Source organism: Misgurnus anguillicaudatus, chromosome 6 (genome assembly GCF_027580225.2).
Source record: "Misgurnus anguillicaudatus chromosome 6, ASM2758022v2, whole genome shotgun sequence".
Taxonomy (NCBI): domain Eukaryota; kingdom Metazoa; phylum Chordata; class Actinopteri; order Cypriniformes; family Cobitidae; genus Misgurnus; species Misgurnus anguillicaudatus.
In genome coordinates, this window is record NC_073342.2 from 22,649,266 (window position 1) to 22,672,246 (window position 22,981).

At 40.0% G+C, this 22,981-nt stretch overlaps 1 protein-coding gene across 3 annotated transcripts in view; it reads right to left on the reverse strand.

Moving 5' to 3' along the window:
- Nucleotides 1-22,981, reverse strand: part of grm8b (glutamate receptor, metabotropic 8b) — a 176,881-nt gene that overhangs the window by 21,092 nt on the left and 132,808 nt on the right. For all 3 annotated transcript variants that reach the window (XM_055192033.2, XM_055192032.2, XM_055192034.2), the window contains exon 7: nt 8,874-9,074. In XM_055192033.2, coding sequence (XP_055048008.1) covers nt 8,874-9,074 — 201 coding nt within the window. The remainder of the gene's footprint in view (nt 1-8,873; nt 9,075-22,981) is intronic.

Below are 22,981 nucleotides of genomic sequence, written 5' to 3' on the forward strand. Positions count from 1 at the left end.
CTTTAAGAAGGCCATTCAGTCATGCAGAAGATCATCTCTGTAGGGTAAATCTCTACAATACCATCCACCAGGCATGGATTTCTGCCAAAAGTGATGTGTAGCCGTATCACTAGAAACCAATGCCGTACATTTTTATCAGTATGTGTGTTTCCTGACAATCTACCGGTTGAGATTCATAAACACTGCATTTCATAGCTCACTTTCAAACCAACTAATAAAACCTCCACAGTGATTTACAAAAGCTCCGTTAGGCCAAACTATGGCAATTTTCATCATCCCAAGAGTGCGCACCACCGGATTTTCAAAACCCTGTGTACATTTTACGCATAGGTTGCACATGCGTCTCCAGTAAAATCTAGTATGTACAGTGCATGTGACGCAATTTTCATCATCAGAAAATGGTGCGGCTACTGTTAGTGCATTGCCTGATTTTTGAAACCCTGCGTACACGTTACCCCTAGATTGTGCATGCGACTACAGGAGAATGTAGTATCTACAGTGTGTGTGGCGCATACAGTGCTATGATGCAATTTTCCTCATCAGAAGAGTGCGCGCAGACTGTACATGCACCGGCAGTTTTTTGAAACCCTGCATACATTGTACGCATAGATCACGCATGTGCTTAATTTTGTCCCAATGAGCATGTACCTACAGGAAAATGTAGGATGTAGCCCAGAAGATGCATTTAATTTTGTCGCAATGACCATGCGCCTACAGGAGAATGTAGTATGTAGCCCAGAAGATGCATTTAATTTTGTCGCAATGAGCATGCGCCTACGGGAGAATGTAGTATGTAGCCCAGAAGATGCATTTCATTTTGTCGCAATGAGTATTCGCCTACAGGAGAATGCAGTATGTAGCCCAGGAGATGCATTTCATTTTGTCGCAATGAGCATGCGCCTACAGGATGTAAGAATTTTGATTGATCCTGACCAAAAGGTCAGCCCTTCCTGAGAAACAGCATGGACGCCCGAGAATGCAGTGTGTGTGCCCTGTAGGTGCCCGAGGCAGCAGAACATCAAAAGAGAACCTTTTGCAACACAACAACTCTCCTCCAGGACTCACGGCAGGGGACCAAGACCCCCAAAACACCCCTCTCGGGAACCAGAACTTTATCTCGATTACAGGAGACTCCCTGGAGAGTTACACTTGATTTTCAAACACCACATCTCCATGTAGCCCAGGAGATGCATTTCATTTTGTCGCAATGAGCATGCGCCTACAGGAGAATGCAGTATGTAGCCCAGGAGATGCATTTCATTTTGTCGCAATGAGCATGCGCCTACAGGAGAATGTAGTATGTAGCTCAGGAGATGCATTTCATTTTGTCGCAATGAGCATGCGCCTAAAGGAGAATGCAGTATGTAGCCCAGGAGAGGCATTTTATTTTGTCGCAATGAGCATGCGCCTACAGGAGAATGTAGTATGTAGCCCAGGAGAAGCATTTAATTTTGTCGCAATGAGCATGCACCTACAGGAGAATGTGGCATGTAGCCCGGAATTGCATTTCATTGCGCCTACAGGAGAATGTAGTATGTAGCCCAGGAGATGCATTTCTTTTTGTCGCAATGAGCATGTGCCTACAGGAGAATGTAGTATGTAGCCAAGGAGATGCATTTCATTTTGTCACAATGAGCATGTGCTTACAGGAGAATGTAGTATGTATCCCAGGAGACGCATTTCATTTTGTCGCAATGAGCATGCGTCTACAGGAGAATGTAGCATGTAGCACAGAAGATGCTTTCATTTTGTCGCAATAAGCATGCACCTACAGGAGAATGTAGCATGTAGCCCAGGATATACATTTCATTTTGTCACAATGAGCATGCGCCTACAGGAGAATGTAGCATGTAGCCCAGGATATACATTTCATTTTGTCACAATGATCATGCGCCTACAGGAGAATGTAGCATGTACCCCAGGAGATGCATTTCATTTTGTCGCAATGAGCATGCGCCTACAGGAGAATGTAGCATGTAGCCCAGGAGATGCTTTTCATTTTGTCGCAATGAGCATGCGCCTACAGGAGAATGTAGCATGTAGCCCAGAAGATGCATTTCATTTTATTGCAATGAGCATGCACCTACAGGTGAATGTAGCATGTAGCCCAGGATATGCATTTAATTTGGTTGCATTGAGCATGCGCCTACATGAGAATGTAGTATGTAGCCCAGGAGATGCTTTTAATTTTGTCGTAATGTGCATGCGCCTACAGGAAAATGTAGTATGTAGCCCAGTAGATGCATCTAATTTTGTCGCAATGAGCATGCACCAACAGTAGAATGTAGCATGTAGCCCAGGAGATGCAATCATTTTTTCGCAATGAGCATGCGCCTACAGGAGAATGTAGCATGTAGCCCAGAAGATGCATTTCATTTTATCGCAATGAGCATGCGTCTACAGGAGAATGTAGCATGTAGCACAGAAGATGCTTTCTTTTTGTCGCAATGGGCATGCGCCTACAGGAGAATGTAGCACGTAGCCCAGGATATGCATTTAATTTTGTTGCAATGAGCATGCGCTTACAGGAAAATGTAGCACAGAAGAGGCTTTCATTTTGTCGCAATGAGCATGCGCCTACAGGTGAATGTAGCATGTAGCCCAGGATATGCATTTAATTTTGTTGCAATGAGCATGCGCTTACAGGAAAATGTAGCACAGAAGAGGCTTTCATTTTGTCGCAATGAGCATGCGCCTACAGGTGAATGTAGCATGTAGCCCAGGATATGCATTTAATTTTGTTGCATTGAGCATGCGCCTACAGGAGAATGTAGTATGTAGTATTTTATCGCAATAGGCATGCGCCTACAGGAGAATGTAGTGTGTAGCCCAGGAGATGCATCTAATTTTGTCGCAATGAGCATGCGCCTACAGGAGAATTTTACGTTAATTTTACGGCCGGGCTTTAGACTCCATAGTAATATGAAACTAAGCAATCACATCTGAGTTCTCCTAACTTAATATCTTGACATCAGATCTAGTTTGATGTGGACAGAGCCTATATTGGAGGGTAGATGGTCAAAGGAATCTCAACATCTGTGTGATCTTGTAAATCAGAACACAGCGTGAAGGCCTGCACGGTGCTTGGCTTCAGCACAGATTATATTCTTGAGTCTGACAGCGAAGCACCTTTATGTCAGTAACAAATGAAGGAAGCATTTGCCTTGTCAAGAGGTTAATTCTCCAATTAATTTAACGACTGCCATCCAGTGTGATTTGACCCTAAGAAAAAGACAAGGCTTCACATATTACACCCGCCCAAAATCACCCGCCTGTTGAACTCATCTGCCATCATTGATTTTCCTGCTCCTCATAAAGACAATTAGCCCCTCACAGTAAAAGTGTACAATGTCCTTTTTCTGTCCTCTATTTATTCAACCATTAACCAGATATTTATTCATCTGTTTTCACTTAGCTGGTGAGAATCTAAGGCAGAATCGATAATAAAGATTCACGCAATGAAATCTTTCCAGGTCAGCACCCTTTGCTATTAAGGCACACTGGTCTATGTTAAAAATATGCTTTATTTACTTGTACGGCAATTTATGTACTTGTATGGAGCTTAACAGCATCAAGTTATACATATATTGTGATGATATTTTCATTTATGAGTGAATTAGTCCTTTACATGAAGAAAAAGGTTTGTCCTATGTTGTATAAACCATATAAGTATGCAAGGCATAGAGAAGATGCTCAGCACGTATGCAGCAGTATGCCTATAGGACATTTAGTGAGATCATCCCCACGAGTTGACTTTGCAGATATGCTATGTATTCGTCTCCTAATGCAAATCTAAAAATAAGCCTATGTCTGAGGCCACCGAAGTGTATTTGAGTTGGCATTTGCCCGCTGGCAACAGTAGCTCTCATGGCTCTAAGTTGTAGGTTTTGCTGCTTATCTCCCTACTGTACTGTTTATATCATTGACTTGATTAGTGTCTTTTTGTGCAAGTTCAGCACACATATAATCCCTTACTGAGTCGATCATGCGCTTCAAACAGTGATTAGAAAAGTAAGATACGATGCAGACATGTTGCGAGACAAATGCTCATGCTCGCAGAGCATGCTGGATTTTAATGAATGCAAAACACAAATGCAATTTGCAAACCTATTTAAACATTACACATTACATCACGTTGTACTGTAGCTTACAAACAGCACACAAATCAAGCATCAACCGTTTACACACATGAATGCGCACAGCCCAACCGTACACGCTCACAGCCACGTCCATATATAACGGCATTGTTTGTGCAAAGGCGTAAATCCTTCAACCGTACATTTATTTGGTTAGGATCAGAAACTGACAGTTTCTAGTGTATTTGTTTTCTTAAAAAAAAACACATTTTTTTTCCTTTCATGCAAGATAGTGCTTTGGGGGGCTATTTAGTCCAATTAATATGTTATAAATGGTAAGTTATTCTTTATGCATCCTGACCAGTTTACTACTACAGGGAACGTGCCCTCCAGTCGGCACTTACTAAAAATTTAAAGCACAGAATGAACATTTTGAACTGCATATATAGTAATAGTATGCAGGGGGTTTAACATTTTTAAAAGTTGAACCTACTTTAACTTGACATGCTGCAAAACACTGACACATGACCATTCTAACGGTGCGTTCACACCAGACGTGAATGAAATGTTAAGCATGAGTGACATCCGGCGGTGTGAATGGCGCGATGCGAATTGAGCGTTTTAGGCGTTAAAAAATCAAAAACAAAAAGTTGAAAAATCTGAACTTTGGCTGATATTCAAGCCTGGACACCTGGAGCTGTACGACAAATCTTTGTACTTTTTTGATGGTATCAGCAGTAACAACATAAACAAACGGCTTTCGTGGAACACGCGTAACTTCCGGTAACTCTGCAAAGAATCAATAACAACAGAGTAATTTTAGTATAGTTTATTTCTAATAACAAGCAAAATAAATAACAAGTAGATGACCTTAGTTCAAATAATAGCTTATGTGTATCAAAAACTACACTAATAGACACAAATAGACACTAGTCAGACAATTAAACAAACAGAGACCGAAAGTAAAGTTTCGCTCAGACTACAAAGACTAAAGGTACATTCACATTATAAGTGACTAGCAGTAGCAGAGCAACGCAATCTCATTGATTTCAATGGAAGCTCGGCAGCATCCGGCAACACGAGCGGTGGTTGGATGGGTGTGTCCAGTCGTGTGACAAAGTTGAGAAATGTTTAACTTTATGCAAATTATGAGCGACTTTCGGGAGCGACTACCAATAAGAACAAAGCAGTGGAGTTCACCTCATCCGTCTCTCATCAGTGAGTTACGTCAGTTACTCTTTTGTTTATGACAACCAGATATAGAAACGCGTCTTTTGAAAGAGACGAGCGACACACAGCGACAAAGTCGCTTATACTGTGAACATACCTTAAGACTACAAGCTAGCTACAGCGGGCAAATTGAATGTATTCACATCTAAATTTCACCTGTTAATGAGGTGAATTTCACACTCAAATGAAGTTAACTAAAAATATTTAAGCATCCAAATATGCGAGAAAAGCATGATTAATTCGCTTAATTTGCGTATGGTGTGAACGCAGCTTAAGAGGCAGATTTACAATTCGCTTCAAAAGCCATGCGGAAAATCTGAATGCACTTTCCTCCTTTCGACACAGCATTCTGAAAACGTATTTTCGTATTTTCAACTGCGCCTGGAAAAAAGAGCGAGTCGCTCTCTATTTAAAATAACCTATTTGTGAGTAAAAAAGAAGCGAAATGTGAACCACCCCTAATAAATGCTTGGATGGTTTTAACCAATGGCTGGGTCAATAAAAGGACAAACCCAACTGTTGGGTTAAATTAATCTAGAAAATGTCCAAGTTTGACCCATCCATAGGTTGAAACAACTCAGCAATTTGGGGTATAACAACCCAGCATGGGTTAACCCAACTGTTGCGTGTATATCTCTTTTTGACCCAACCATGGGCTGAAAACATTTCAGCATATTTAAATATTTTAGAGTTTACAACAGGACAAAAAGCACATGAATGCATCTTTTCTGACTCCACCCCTCCAAAATATCTGCAAAGCAAAACAGCATTTTAATACAGCAGCCAACATAGGACACCGCACAGAACTGCAACACAGGCCTGTCAGCTGTTTTGAGCACTTGCGATCCATACACAGCAGCTACCGCAGCAATTCAATCAATTAAAACTGTAACATTCCTGCCAGAGCTCCACTCGGGAGATGTTTACATTTGTCTTATGGAGAATCCCTTCCTTTACACTAGTCTGCCGGGAAGAAATGTAGGCTACAAAAGTACAGACAGTTATATGTATTTTCAAACTGGATGGGTCAATACTATTGCCTTTTGCAAGTGACAGCTACATTCACTGAGGTTGGTCGCTTCACCAAAAAATGAATCATATCTGAACGACTTAAGATACAATGACAAAAAGTGTTTACTTGAATGTTGATGAAATGTTCGCTGCTGAGATGCGTGTTGCCATTCTTTACTGTACCCTCCCCAGGGACAAAAGCCCATCTAATAAAAGAAATACACAATCACGTGGGTTTTCTGTCCAACCTTGGTTTGTCTTTTAGTTAGTAAGTGTGCACCCAACAGAACAACTACTTGACATTTGCAGAAACAAACAGGTAAAAAAATAACTCGAGGGCTGCCTTGTTGTAAAAGAAATTAAATTAAATTAAACTTTTTGTTTAACCATTTAAAGCTAGCCATGCAAATGTGCACTGATTTATTTATTTTTGACTGACAGTAGGCTGTAAGGGTATTTGTTTGTTAAAACATATATCTTCTTTAATTGATAAAAAAATATTGAAAATTAAGTAGTCGTGGTTTAAAGGCTGGGGTCATCAAACATACAAATGAATCAAAGGAATATGTTAAACTGGCCACAGCAGACCTTTCGTTCATTCATTTCCCTATGAACTGTACATGAATCAGAATGAGCGAGTATCTATAAATATTTGACCATATGACTCTCATCAAAAGAAAAAATCTATAGTGGGATTTATTAAACTCCTGCAGTGATTTGAAGTTAATACTTATGAAATTCTGAAGGAGTCAGTCGCTTATGAATTGACAACTGGTCTGTGAGATCTTTCTGCTGTGCAATTTAATAGAAAGAAATGTTTAGGGATTTGAAAACATATTGCCTTTCGACTAAATTGTTGTCATGGGTTTAAAAGATACAGTATGAAGTGATCATATATGTCTTACACGTTTCTGTTTTTATGGTTAAGTTTCAATGGTGCGTATCATTCTAAAGAATCGAAGATTTATTTAAATGTAATAAGTTGCCCTAAGATTTTTTTCCTGTTAAACATCCTGTTTCGCTCTGAAATATACGTTATATTACAGTGGTTTCATGTTGACTTACGTTCCCAATAAAATAAAATGCAGTTATAACATTGCAAAATACAAGCGTTGTAAATCAGAGCGGCAGTGTGTTGGGGTAAATCATATAAAGGGCTAAAAGGAATCAAAGGAATATTCACATATCTCGGTGTATAACATCCCCCCAAAGGATTTTAAAAGTTAGCGGAGGCCAGGCTTTATTTGAGCAGATATAAGAAAGGAAAGGGATTGTGACCGTCTGCATAAATCTCTCTGATCAACCCTAAAGAAAAAAATCAAGGACAGAAAAGAAAGCCAAAGCTGAACTCGCTTAAAACGATGATTTCTATTCTGTTACTGTCAAACTCTGTTACTGAAAGAGAGAGAGAGTGAGAGACGGAGAGAGAGAACAACAAGAAATCGTGATTTTCAGCTATATCAAACACTTTTACGGAAAATATTATATTGTTATGGCCTGATCCATGACAATGAGTACCATATTATTACAATAATAAAAATAAAATTATTTATAAAAAGCTAAAATAAAATAAAAAAATAAAAAAAAAAAATTCATTCAATGTACAAATTTTTTTAAGGTAAGTGGTTGCAATTTATTTAAGCTACATTTCAACAAAGTTTTTTATTTTATTTTTTTGTTTTGTTTAAGTGTAGCTTAAATAAATTTATTGCAACCACTTACCTTAAAAAAATTACAGAGCCCATAAGGGGACATGGAGCAATAATTAAATAAAGTTTAGTTTGCGTGCGCATGTGAAACTATTGCATGCTCACGTGAAACTTACGCGTGCGCACGTAAAAACTTACGCATGCGCACGTGAAACTACCACGTTTAGAAACTATCGCATTTAGAAACTATCGCGTGCGCACGTGAAACTTTCACGGGCACACGCGATAGTTTCACGGGCGCACAGGATAGCTTCACGGGCACACAGGATAGCTTCACGGGCGCACAGGATAGCTTCACGGGCGCACGTGATAATTTCACGGGTGCACGCAAAACTAAACTTAAAAAAGAAAATTCTGCACATGAAGGTTTCGCTTGAGCACATGAAACTATCGTGTGCTCACGTGAAACTTACGCGTGCGCGCGTGAAACTACTGAGTTTAGAAACTATCGCGTGCGCTCATGAAACTTTCGCTTTCACGTGCACACACAATAGTTTCATGTGCGCACGCGTAACTAAAAAAATTCTGCACATGAAGGTTTCGCTTGAGCACATGAAACTATCGCGTGCTCACGTGAAACTTAAGCGTGCGCACGTGAAACTAGTGCGTTTAGAAACTATTGCGTGTGCTCGTGAAACTTTCGCTTTCACGTGCGCACGCAATAGTTTCACGTGCGCACGCGAAACAAAAAAAATTCTGCACATGACGGTTTTGCTTGAGCACATGAAAGTTTCACACGAGCACATGAAAGTTTCACGTGAGCACATGAAACTAAACTTTAGATATTTTTTCAGTGTACTTGCAATTATATAGTCAACCATACCCCAGTGTTTAAGTAGTTCCTTACCATTAAAGCTGACGTTTCTGATGTATCCCAGCAGCTCTTTCCCATCTATGTTGCTCATGCGGGGGCAAAGGCCCGGATACCCCAAGCAGAGGTCTCGATGCATGCGGTGCAGTGCGTGGGCCATGGCGTACACCGCGTCCATCACGAACTGCACCTTTCCTTCCTGCTCGTAGCTGGAGTCTCTGCCGACCTTCTCCAGCCCTGCAAGAGACGACATGAGATCTGAGCTAAGACTTTCACTCACCATCTGAAATGTCCTGGATATTTCATAAGAGATATGGGGTGGGGGGGTTGGGTTGGTTGGTGTGGAGCCCCAATAGGAACAGAATAAATGAACATACTTTAAAATGCAGTATTTAGTTATTTATGAATAAATCAAACCAAACTTGCTCAAGCCAGGGCAAACAGCCCTGCAGAAAACCAATGGCGAGTGTTTGGCTGCATCGTGTGAAGGTGATAGATGATGGACTTGCATCCCAAGTTCTCAGCTAGCTTTGGGTGGAAGGGTTCATTTATATGCAAGCCTAATTTTTCGCTAAGCTTTTCAAAGAGTTTGAAGCACAAATTCGCCTGTTTAAAAGCATGGCACGGTAATTTACACAATGCCTGAATGCCTAATGATAAATTTATGGCGTGCACTGTGGTAATTAGTTTATTAGCGCAGACCGGAATGACCTTTACACCGAGGTTAGCAGGAGAAAATAACCGAAAGCAAACAACAGTTGTGAATCCCTTGCAAAGTGACTTTATTACTTTTATTCATAAAAAGCAGGGAAATATAAATAAAATGAATTCACTCAAAATTTGAATTAATTTTGGCAAACACTAATCCAAAGCGATTTATTTATTTATTGGACAGTTTTTTATTTATCAGTGAGTTTTAGGAGAGGACAGGAAAGTACAGGGAGGAGAGAGGGGTATTGGAATCGAACTCTGGTCGCCGCAAGTGCGAAAGCACCAAATGTCGGAGTGCTGCCCACTACACAATCGGCTCCGATAATCCATAATAAGGCATGTATTTGTGTTACCTGGGGATCGAATCCACAACCTTTTGCACTGCTGTGCAATGCTCTAACAATTAAGCCATTTAATTGAGAATTTAAATATGCATGAACCAGTGCCTGGTTAAACTAGATTGTGGCTGGTTAGTGAATACTATAATGTAGCAAACATGCTGCAACAGATTGATAAATTCGCCCCTCAGTGTGAAACCGCCGCTCCAGCTGTGACTCTATAATATTTGAAGCACTTGCAATTCGCTGATACCTGAGTTTTTCCTATTTAAATTAAATTCTGCATTAAGCAACAAAGGAGGACTTTAAAAACTGTTCAATAATGAAGGGCAAATTAACAGGTCTAGCAAGAGCACTCATTCATTGAACTTGTCAGGCTACAATTTAAACAGACTCATTCATAAAGGATGAAATACAGCGCATCGCTATAGTGGACTGAGGTCCACAACTCAACTGAATGAGAGCTTTAATTTTACCTGAGGGAGCACTTACTGGTCTTGTTGGTGTAATGGATCACCTAAGGTCAGGTACATTAAGGTGATCTCGTGCGCAGTATCTTCTCAGAACAAAGCTACTTAATCTTAAGCAGTGAGCTTGAAACAAGACGGCAGTCTGAAATGAAGCCAGCGTTGGCACAAGGTTTTTATAGCAACCTGTAAAACTGACTATGCTGTAGCAGTAGAAGAGCAGTCAGATCAGATCAGATCTGGCTATTCAAGTCGAACACAAAAAAGACCATCATGCCTTCTCCTGAATTCATTTTGATCAAAAGATGTTAAAAATGACAATTTCCTAAATTTAGAGGACTGACTTTATTGATACATGACTGCTAAGGCAAGTATCAATACTATTACTCATAGTTATTATTACATAATACTATTTACTCGTCTCATACACATACATTTTAACTGTTTACACCTAACCTTAAGTTAAAAAATTACAACACTTAACCTGCCTTGAACCATTGGTACTACAGACATGAATGATGTCTCATATAATTTTTGCCTGTCGCATAACAAAACAAATACAAATTTCATATACTTGCAATAAAGGGGTAAACCAGGCCTAACAGGAATCAAAATATGACTGTTTAAATGAGCATCCACCCAGAACACGCCAGTAATCACCCATAACAACCTACAGGTAGGAATCACCCAGAATAACCTAGCAACCACAGAACAGCCAAGCAACCACCCAGAACATCCTAGCAACCACCCAAAACAACCTATAGATAGCAACCACCCAGAACAACCTACAGGTAGAAACCACATAAAAAAACATAGCAACCACCCAGTATACTCAAACAACCACTCAGAACAAACAATCAACCACCCAGAACACCCTAGTCACCACCCAAAACAATCATGCAACCACCCCGAATACCCTTGTAACCACCTAGAACAGTGTTTCCCAATCCTGGTCCTTGAGTACCCCCTTCCAGAAAGTTATAGATGTCTCCTTATCTACCACACTTGATTTTACTCAACAGCTTGTTAGGGAGACATGTTATCCATTCTGGAAGGAGACTGATTAGTTGGAATCAGACCAGGATTTGGAAACACTGAGCAAGAACATACTAGCAACCACCCAGAACAAACTAGTAACCCCTTAGAACAGGGGGGTCCTGGAGGCCCACTGTCCTGCAGAGTTTATTTCCAACCCTAATCAAACACACCTGAAAAATCTAATCAAAGTCTTCAGGATTACTTGGAAATGAAATTCAGGTGTGTTTGAACTAAACTCTGCAGGACAGTGGCCCCCCAGGACCCATGGTTCCCCACCCTTGCCCTAAAACACCCAAGCAACCACCCAGAACACCCAAGCAACCACCCAGAACACCCAAGCAACCACACAGAACAACCTAACAACCACACAAAACACCATACCAAACACCCTGAACACCCTAGAAGCCACCCAGAGCAATCTAGCAACCACTCAGAACAAACTAGCAACCATCCAGAACAAACTAGCAACCCCCCAGAACACTCAAGCAACCACTCAGAACAACATAGGAACCACCTAGAACACCCAAGCAACCACTCAGAACAACCTAGCAACCACCCAAAACAACCTACAGATAGCAACCACCCAGAACAATCGAGCAACCACCCAGAACAACCTAGCAACCACCCAAAACAAACTACAGGAAGCAACCCCCTAGAACACTTTGACAACCACCCAGAAAAACCCAAGCAAAAACCCAGAACACTATAGCAACCACCCAGAACAACCTAGCAACCATCCAAAACAACCTACAGATAGCAACCACCCAGAACACTATAGCAACCACCCAGAACAACATAGCAACCACACAGAACAACCTACAGGTAGAAACCACCCAGACAACCTAGCAACCACTCAGAACACCCAAACAACCACTCATAACACATTCTGACTACCACCCAGAACACCCAAGCAACCACCCAGAACACCCTAGCAACCACCCAGAACACTCTAGCAACCACCCAGAACACCCTAGCCACCACCCAGAACACCCAAGCAAGCACCCAGAACAATCTAGCAACCTTTATAACAACCTAGCAACCCCCTAGAACACTCCAGTTACCACCTAGAACACCCTAGCAACCACCCAGAACACCATAGCAACCACCTAGAACATCAAAGCAAATTTACCAACTTCCCAGAAAACCATAACAACCACCGAGAACAAACTAGTACCCATTCAGAACACCCTAGCTACCACCCAGAAAACCCAAGCAACCACCCAGAACACCCTAGCAACATTTATAACAACCTAGAAACCCCCTAGAACAGTGGTTCTCAAACTGGCGGCCGGGGCCCCCAGGGGGGCCGCGAGATGGTGCCAGGGGGGCCCAGTTTTATGACATTTTATAAAAAAGGCTACTAACCAACAGCACTACTTTGTATAATTTAATATTTTTTGTTTAATTAAAATGTTAAATTTTAGAACAGCTTTTTGTCATAAATTTTCTTTGGGGGGGCGCGATGGAATGCACCGTGCACAAGGGGGGCCGCACGCAGAAAAAGTTTGAGAACCACTGCCCTAGAACACTCCAGTTCCCACTTAGAACACCCTAGCAACCACCTAGAACATCAAAGCAAATTTACCAACCTCCCACAAAACCATAGCAACCACCCAGAACAATCTAGTAACCACCCAAAACAACCTACAGATAGCAACCCCCTAGAAAACTCTGACAAATGCCCAGAAAACCCAAGCAACCACCCAGAACAACCTACAGTTAGAAACCACCCAGACAACCTAGAAACCACTCAGAACATCCAAACAACCACATTCTAGCAACCACCCAGAATACTCAAACAACCTCCCAGAACACCATAACAACCAACTAGAACATCACAGCAGATTTAGCAACCTCCCAGAAAACCATAGCAACCACCCAGAACAACCTAGTAATCACAATCACACACACAAAAAAATAGCATAGCAACCCCATAGCAATGTTCTGGCAACCACCATAGCAACAATGCTTTGTAAATGTCAAGTCACACTCACACGCTTGCTTCATAAAATAAAAATTTAAATCTAGAATATGAGTTTTGAATTTTGAGTTTTGGTTGAAAGGAAGGCAGACCATCAAATCTTGCTGTATCCAGTTAAGCTCGGCCGTTCTGTGCAGAAAAAACATCCAAAATACATAATCTCAGTCATCTAACCCACCCTAGATCTCAAAGCTGTGCTGGTCTGCAGGCATCTGGAGGAAATCTCTTTCTTCTCAATGACTGATGAGTGGCAATACAAAGGACACAGAGCCCAATCATTAAAACAAGCATCTTAATTAAACTTCACTTACGAGGGCTAATTCAATTTACCCTGAAAGAGACCAAACAAATAATCTGCTGTCTCTGTTTGCCTGTACAGCAGATGAACAGTGCTCTGTCGCAATTAGATGAGAAAATTAGATAAATGACAAATTAATTACAGAGAATTTATTTTCATGATGAGATTAATAAAGAAGCAGCATCCTAGGCCATTTCGCCGCTGACAGACCGAATATATTTCCATTAATAGACAGAGGTTACGGCTACAGTTCTTTATCATGTGTTCAAAAGCTTGTCCGATTTTGTCCTTATGATGGTGATGCATTGGCTGAACTGACAGGAACTGTTAGGCTGCTCTAATATTTTGCAACTGCATACTAAAGCAAAAGTGAGTATATTAGTTTGTGTATAGACCGTAACAGCAAGATTTTTCTACTCTGTATTTTCACACTGCTTTGTCAAATTTTCTTGGTTCATCTCACGAGTAAATAACGCAAAGCTTTATTTAAAAAAAAATAAACAATGAGCAGAATATACAGTAGTGTGAAGTACACGACCATTGTTTTGTGAATAATAAAGCGTCTCTTTTGTTTTGGATGATTGTAAGAGGCTCATGACGGCAGTAACAATCTCTAAAGTACTTCTCATTAGAAGTGGATGGATTTCTTCAAGTGTTTTGTAATCAAATAAAACTGCTACGTAGGAGCTTGATGAGGAACACATTATGACTTTAAAGTGTCTGGTGTCAACACTAATACATTTCACCCACTGTCATAAGAGCAGTATAAATCTGAAGTGATTAGTTTAACATTTTCTCATCACTTTCGTACTTCTCATAGCATTGATAAATTACCAGACGCACCACAAGCTTAACAGCTGTTCATCTAAATGATGCATATTACAGTAGCTTGGTTTAATGCACACAGACAGCAGTATATGCGCGGATGAAACGCCAATCAGATTAGGGCTTGCCAGATTGAGTACCGTATTTTCCAGACTATAAGTCACACTTTTTTCATAGTTTGGCTGGAACTTAAATTCAGGTGCGAAGTCTACGTCAAATTTATTTCATATGAACCAAGAGAAACTATTTCAGTCTACAGCTGCGAGAGTCCGCTCTATGCTGCTTCTGTATTTATGTAATTCAATGGATTCAGTGATGCAGAATGACTTCGGGACCTTTTTGAACTTGATTTGGCTTGTCGTATTAATTTAGCCTATTCAGCCTCTCAGGTATGTTCTGTATGCTATTGGGTGTCGTGTAAATAACTGTTTATGCTACTTTAACATGTATGGACACCTATTCAACCTGCTGTTCTGTGTGCCATTGTTTAGTTGAATAACTTGCCTTTCCAGATAAAATGTCTGTTCTTCGGCTTGGATTTTGTGAAATCATTTTCTAAATAAACGCCACGTATAGTCCAGTGCGACTTATATATGGATTTTCCTCTTCAAAATGCATTTTTGACTGATGCGACTTATACTCCAAAGCAACTTAGGCCTCGTACACACTGCAAAATTTCGGGAGTAACAACCGCATTTAAATGCGGAAGTGAATCCGTTAAATGTTTGTTTCATGTCTGTACGGAACAAGACTCAAAAATGTGATGATTGACACAGAGGTAACCATAGCATCGTTCTGCCGTCTCGCGTGCTTATCACTCACAGCTTTGACCAAAATAATTTAACAGCGTTATGTTTTGAAATAAACTTCCGTCTTGGCGTTGTGTATAATACGCATTTGTGAGGCTGCTCCACAGCGCAGTGTTGCCAGGTCCTCGTCTTTTTTGTACTTACATATCATTTTGGCACTTAACCGTTTATGGGTTTTGGCTCATGAAGCAATCACGTTTTTGGTGTAATTCAGTGCTTTAAGTGGGCCGGAACGCGCCGGTACTCAGTACCGCCACTTCTAAATATAGCTCTTGAGCGTACCACCACCTCTCCCTGAGCCTAGAACCTGCTTTTAGCGTACCGGAACGCTCATTTGCACCTCTGTTTAAATCAGAGGTTTTAATCATTTGGCTGCGCTTCCGCTTTTCAGAGCGATCTTCACAATGTACACTTCCTAATTCGTCACACCGAGAGCAGAGACTACATTACCCATACACCCTTGAGTTTACAAGTTAAAAGCGCATGCATCGCCTTTGCTGTCAGTCAGCCTCAACGTGGTGTGTATCCCGTTTTGGCGGGGAAAGTCCTGTATTTTACCCTTCTTTCCCGCCGTCCTCCCGTATTAGTATTTTCCCTTAAATCTCCCGTATTTTATCCTCCGTAATTTCGCACGCAAAGGATAAAGATCCACTGATTCCGCTAATCCACTTCGTGTTTTCCTGCCCGCTCCGCAGCATCTCTGTGTGCACTCTCTGCCTGCACGACAGTTTCTGAAGTTCGTTGCATTAACAGGTAGATTTATTACATTATATCAGCTGTTAAACCGCAGAATTACTCATTTGGAAGTTTGTTTATGTATTTGTAAAATGTAAAAGTGCTAACAACTTAGCAAACAACAACAAAATATCCACATTCTTACTATTATCGCTTGTCTAATGGATTTAATGTTCCCGATCAGATCTAAGTTAATATAAACACTAAATTTGCTGTTGTTGGCACACTTTGTAGGCAAAAAATACAAAAAAGACAAATGCCTTCACAAAATAAAGACAGAGAACGGAAAGGGAGGCTGCTTCTAAAGGCAGTTCAACATTGCAAACAAAGATCCATCAAGCCAGCAGGTAAATCATATTGAATATTTTTTTTGTCACACTTTAATTCTTGTTATTATATTTCCCATTATAATCACTTGTCTAAGTTGATGCTAGTAATATAACACATCATATTTATAATACTTTTTAAAACCATACTAATAGTACCATCCCCCTTAGTGCCCTTTTTGGTTTGGGACACTGCCCAACGAAATTTCAATGAATTTGAACGACGCGCACAGTAGTTTTACCACCCGCAAAATGGAAAACAATGGGAAAAAATAAAGTGACGACTTTCTAGTTTTAAATTGCCAGTATTTTGTTATTCTTGAACCCATAGACATGGTCTTGGTGTCATTTTAAAGTTTTTGTTTTTAAGCTCTTTCAATCTGAACAACTAGTTTTAGCATTTGGCCATGCTGAAAATTTTACTTATATATCTACCTTTTGCACACTTTATGTATGTTCAATAGCTATTTCTAGCTCAAGCAAATCCACAAACTTATATAAGGATTTAATATTTTTTACAAGGTCGTCTGTTGACTGCTGAATATAAAACCCCTTTAATATAGAAGCAAAAAAAAAGAAAAGAAAAGAAAAATAGAGTACCGGCACTTCTTTTGGGCCACTTAAAGCACTGGTGTAATTAAATTGTGAAGGTGCCTGTCCCAATATTTTGATCTTTGAGGTAAAGCATTTGGATTTATTTGGATTTATTACTGGATTTTTCTTTTGGGCACATTTTTTTTTGTGCAAGATCTGGCAACACTGTCAGCAAACGCTCGTGCCTTTGTCATTTTCTGCACCGCGCATGCAGAAGACTTTCTTCCCTTCTAGGCATTTATGTTTTCAGAAGAGAGACTTGTCATGTCCGTGATGCACGTTTAAACACTTTATTAAACGACCAATATGATGATTTTTACATCATTGAAAGAAGGAAGTGCAACACTGAAGTCTGTATTTCTCCTGTCTCAGCGGCAACTGAAGAAATGATGCACGACCATTCAAAAACATGACTGGGGTTCTAACTATACAAAGCTTAATGCAAATGGGTGAAGTGTCCCTTTAACTACTAGTTGTTCAATTCGGTTATGTACACACTATGCAGAGTTTCTGTAAATGCAGTTGCGGGAGTTAATTCGGTTGTAGAATGCAGTTGTCAGTCATGTAAGTTACTTAACTGTGTGTGTGTACAGAACAGGATTAAGCATTAAAGGGACACTCCACTTTTTTTTGATATGCTCATTTTCCAGCTCCCCTAGAGTTAAACATTTAATTCTTACCGTTTTGGAATCCATTCAGCTGATCTGCTGGTGTGGCGCTAGCACTTTTAGGATAGCTTAGCACAATCCATTGCATCTGATTAGACCATTAGCATTGCGCTATGCTAAGTGCTAGCACCAGACACGGAGATCAGCCGAATGGATTTCAAAATGGTAAGAATCAAATGTTTAACTCTAGGTGGGGGTTGGAAAATGAGCATATTTTCAAAAAAAGTGGAATGTCCCTTTAAAAGAAGAAGTGACAACCGAATTAATATGCAGTGTGTACGGGACCTTATATTCCGGAAAACACAGGAAGCACTTTTCAGTTGTATACACTCTAGGACTGGGTCAAAAAGGGACAAACCCAATCTCAAAGGGTTTGTAATTTTTCCTATACTGGTTTGTTTTTACACATTGTTGGGTCAAATATAAACATTTTCTGGCTTAATTTTACCCAACGACTGTGCCGCTTGGTTAAAAATATTTTTTTGGGTGTATGTAATAGACATGATGTGATCAAAGAAAGGGACAGTGGGTGATCTGTGGGTGTGGCTACAGTTCTGAGAAAGCTGAGGTACTAAAATGAATCTAAACTAAAACTAAAAAGGCGATCAATGCCGATATGACGCAAATGACGCAACTCTGGAGACCAGAGAGTGATTCACGACTCAAAGTCCTATATCAATCCCATTCCCCTTTCTCTGCATGATACTTTTCGGTCAAACACTGTAGCTACTGTCCTATAAAAATAGATACATAAGAACTTCGAAAATACAACTTAATAAACGTACAAGTTCCTAAAACTCCAAAGCATAAGACTTTGTCTTGAGGACTGATGGAAGGAGCAAAAATGTCTTTTTTTAGACTTTGCTCTGACAAAGACATAAGAAGATAAGAAACTCTTAACTGCACTGAAGCCACTGGGGTGATGGGTATTGCTTCATTTACAATCCAATAGACTTTCAAAATTTCCTCTGGATACCTGCCAATGTCAATTTATAAAATATTTCACAATGTAACTAATGGGAAAACGGATCTACAGCTTCCTGTAGCTGACTGCATAACAGCAGAAACAGCATTATTGCCTTAGAGACACCAAGATTTTACCGTATACTGTAAGCAGTAACACATGTCCATTACATGTGTTATATAAAGTGATGCATCTTGCTACCTCCAAGGCAATAATGCAGTTTCTGCTACAGTGGAGGTTGGTGCATTATCCTATTTCCCAAATATATACTTTTCTTTTTAAAAGGGAATGTAAATCAGGCCACGCATTTGCATGCAATGGTAATATTGCCCCGCTTCTTGTTAGGAAGAAGGTATGAGGGAGGGTGGCAAAGTACTTGGGGTGTTATTAAAGATCTGAGCTTGAAACTTCATTGAAGACATTTATTGAAGACAGTTAGATTGGCACGTGACCGGATTTATAATTAATAAGACCACTACTATGGTATTCAAACGGCACTTATTTTGATCGGCTTAATAATCAGGTATTCATGTGAAGTTTGAGATTAAGGGATGCATAACAGAAGTAAGATGAGATTGACCTTTACGACACTTTCATCCGAAATGATGAAATAACTACAGTAGCCAAATGAGAGTTAGGAGGTGGCCACGTTTTATATAGGCAGAAGAAAGATTATGATAATCCTACAACTAAGTCATGGTAATGAGTGCATTTGTTAAAATTATTGTGTGGCATAATGAGAACAATATCTGGTTACATGCCATTTTCCAACAACATTTTTTCCCAAAGTTATACAGTTCATTACAGTAATTGCAGGCATGGTTCCCTAGAGCGGCCGTGCATTCGTGTGCCTTGCTCAAGGGTCGTTGGCTTTACTAACCCAACTTCATTATTTTAACCATTAAGCTACTGACACACCAGCATATGAGAAGAAAAAAGACAAATGAGATCAATTTAATAACTTGATGGTTTCTCCTAGATAGTAATGAGATTACGTGGAGAGCAAATGTAGACTTTAATCTCCAGCTTCTTAGATGTTTCTTTCGAAGAAGAGACCCTGCTTAACTCGCATCTGCTGTCTCTACACTCTCTGAAAAAAAAATGGTACAAAAGCTGTCACTGGGATGTACCCTTTAAAAAAGTCCTAATATGTACAATTTAGGTACATATATGTAGGGTGCGATTTGTGAAAAAATCAGGGTGGGGGTGTTTTTCAAATATTTTTATTTATGAAAATACATTTCTGCTGTCTCATCCTCAATGTTAATATTTCTTGGGTTGTTTTGTGACAGTCCTGTAAGATACGATTTGGAAAATCCAGGCATGGATTAAAATAAGGATCATGACACAACCTAGACGGTCTGTAACCTATTGTCACGGGAGGCTATAATATACTTCATTCTTGATTTAGTCATTGTTTGCACTTTTGCGTGGCAGCGTTTTTACTTACATTACATTTACATTTTGTAATTTACCAGACACTTTTGTAGAAAGTGACTTACAAATGAGGTAACAATAGAAGCAATTAGAGTAACACAAGAACAGTAATACATAAAATAGAAAATGAAGATAAAAATAGAAAAATACATTAGCAAGTGAGGTGTTGGCGGAAGAGATGGGTTTTTAGACGATTCTTGAAGACGGCTACAGAGTCAGCAGATCTTGTCGCAACTGGCAGATCATTCCACAGATGTGGAACAGATCCATAAAAGGTACGCGATAGTGATGTTCCCCTTTTTGAGAAAGGAAACGACAAGAAGTCGTTGCGTGGTGGGAGACCACATGGATCTAGAGGGTACATAAGTCTGTATAAGCGAGTGAAGGTAAGGGGGTGCTGACACAGTGGTGGTTTTAAGGCCAGGAGCAGAGATTTGAATTTGATGCAAGCTGCTATAGGAAGCCAGTGTAACCTGACAAAGAGAGGAGTGACGTGCACCCTCTTTGGCTTATTGAAGACCACTCTTGCCTTTACATTCTGGATCATCTGTAGGGGTTTGGTTGTGCAGGCTGGGAGTCCGGACAGTAGCGCATTGCAAAAGTCCAGTCTGAATAGGACAAGAGCCTGGATTAGGACTTGCGTAGCATGCTCAGATAGGAAAGGTCTAATTTTCCTAATGTTGTAGATAATTAATCTACTAGAGCGGGCGGTTAGGATTGTGATGAATCTTAGGCTCAGACGATATGACAAGCATGTCTGTCTTTGCAAGGTTCAGCTGGAGATGATGATCTTTCATCCAGAGTGAGATCTCACTCAGGTATACAGAAACTGCGGGATCATCAGGGTGGAACGGCAAGTGGAGTTGTGTGTCATCTGCATAGCAGTGGAAGAAAAAGCCATGTTTCCGAAAGACAGAACGCAGTGATGTCATGTATATAGAAAAGAGCAGTGGTCCAAGCACTGAGCCTTGATGTACCTCGGTATTGAGACATTGGGGTTCAGAGACGTCATCATAGTAGTGCCGTTCCAGAGACACCCATAGCCTTGAGGGTCAACAGGAGGATGTGGTGATTGACAGTGTCAAAAGCGGCAGAAATATTCATTAGGATCAGTACAGATGATTTCAATGACTAAGAGCAGCGCAGTTTTGGTAAAGTGACCAACTTATATATTAAATTATCTTTATTTTAGGCAGTTTATATGGCCGTTTGATGACCATTAATCATGGGGGATACATTTTGTCACCGGAAATAAAAAATAATTCATCAGCAGCAGGGATATAAAGACCAGAGTGGGGATAATCCCCCCCCCAGCAAATTGCACCCTGCAGATATGTGTACATTTGGTACCAATATGTACCTTTAAGGTACTAATATGCACTCTTTAGGTACAAAAATATACTTTTTGAAAGGGTACCACCCCAGTGACAGCTTTTGCACATTTATACTGACAATAAATGTCACCAACTGCGCTTTAATTTGTCAATTCAAACATTTCTCAATAGATTCCCTCAACAACACATTTGATAATAAAATGAAATGTAACTAAGAAAATCACTGAGCTCAAAAATGTGAGCACTATATAATTTCTTTGGGCCTTGGCGCTTGATTATTTTTTTTTTTTTAGATTTTTTTAGGCTCTTTTTGTTACAGATATATTCCCTCACCATTATTACTGTGCTGTAATTTTCAAGTAAGGACTAGCTATGGCATTTTCTTCTATTGTTAAAATGTGCATAGTTCACAAATCAAGCCTTGTGTGTAACAGATTAAATGTGACATTTGCAATCTAGCGGCAAAGAAAACCTAATAACATAGGTAAGAACATTTTCAGCCCCAAAGACCAATTTTTTGTAATCAGAGATTTTGTCCACCTGACAAAATAATATATATATGTTGGATTAGCATAAATGCTTCCTGTTAACATGCTGTCAGAATGTTGCTCTCTGTAGGTGAACATCTCATAAAGGTTACAAAATTCTCCAAATCAGAAGCACTCGACTTGACAGCACACTTCAACAATACGGTTTGCTTTCCTCCCCTTGTACCCTGAGTGAGCGAGACGAACGAGGAGTCAGCCATTCAATTCCGCCGTGACTCACAAAAGACATTTGGCAAAAAGCATGCAATTTTGATACTTCCAAGAAAACACAGACAAAGGTATACTTTTTGAAATGTCTTCAAGTGCCCTTCACTTAACAGGCAGTTTTGGCTTGCTAGCTCGCCATCTACGGACACCCATTTTTCACTACCATAAAGGGCGAGAAGCTATTAGAGTCAAAGCAAGAGATGAGTACCAGGATTAGAGTTCAGACCCTCAACATAGTCTGGGATTTTATATCAAAAGACCGTGATACAGGTGCACATGAGGGCTGGAAGATGTGCTACTAAATAGATCATCTCCGCCAGCCACTTTCATGTAAATCCCAGACATTACAGAGAATTCACTAAAGGGGTTTTGGCTCTTAGTGCGCTAGAATTAAACGTTAATGGGATTTGGGGAAAGAAATGACATACAGCCAGCAGTGAGACACTTGAAAACACTGACTAATAACAGTTGAAAAATTATTGTCTGAGATTTTCTCGGACCATTGGGCGTAATTAGAAATAGTTTCAATGCACGCTTATTGGGATTCTTCTGGCTTGGATGCAATGTTGGAAATTAAAAATGTTATCAGACTGCTCTCGATCCTGATAAAACTGGAGAGTATAGATTTTCATTATGGGATTTGAATAAGTAACAAGTTAGCCTGAATTCAACGATCAATGCAATGGAGGAACATGTTTCGATACAATAGTAAAGAGGACATAGTGACATATTACTCGTAATGTAAGAAGTCTCTTGCTCTTTTAAAATAAATTCAAAGTGACCTACACTGCATTCAGTATGTACATTCCCATAATGCTTTGCTAGCACTATGCTATACCAATTAAACTACACAAAAACTATGAC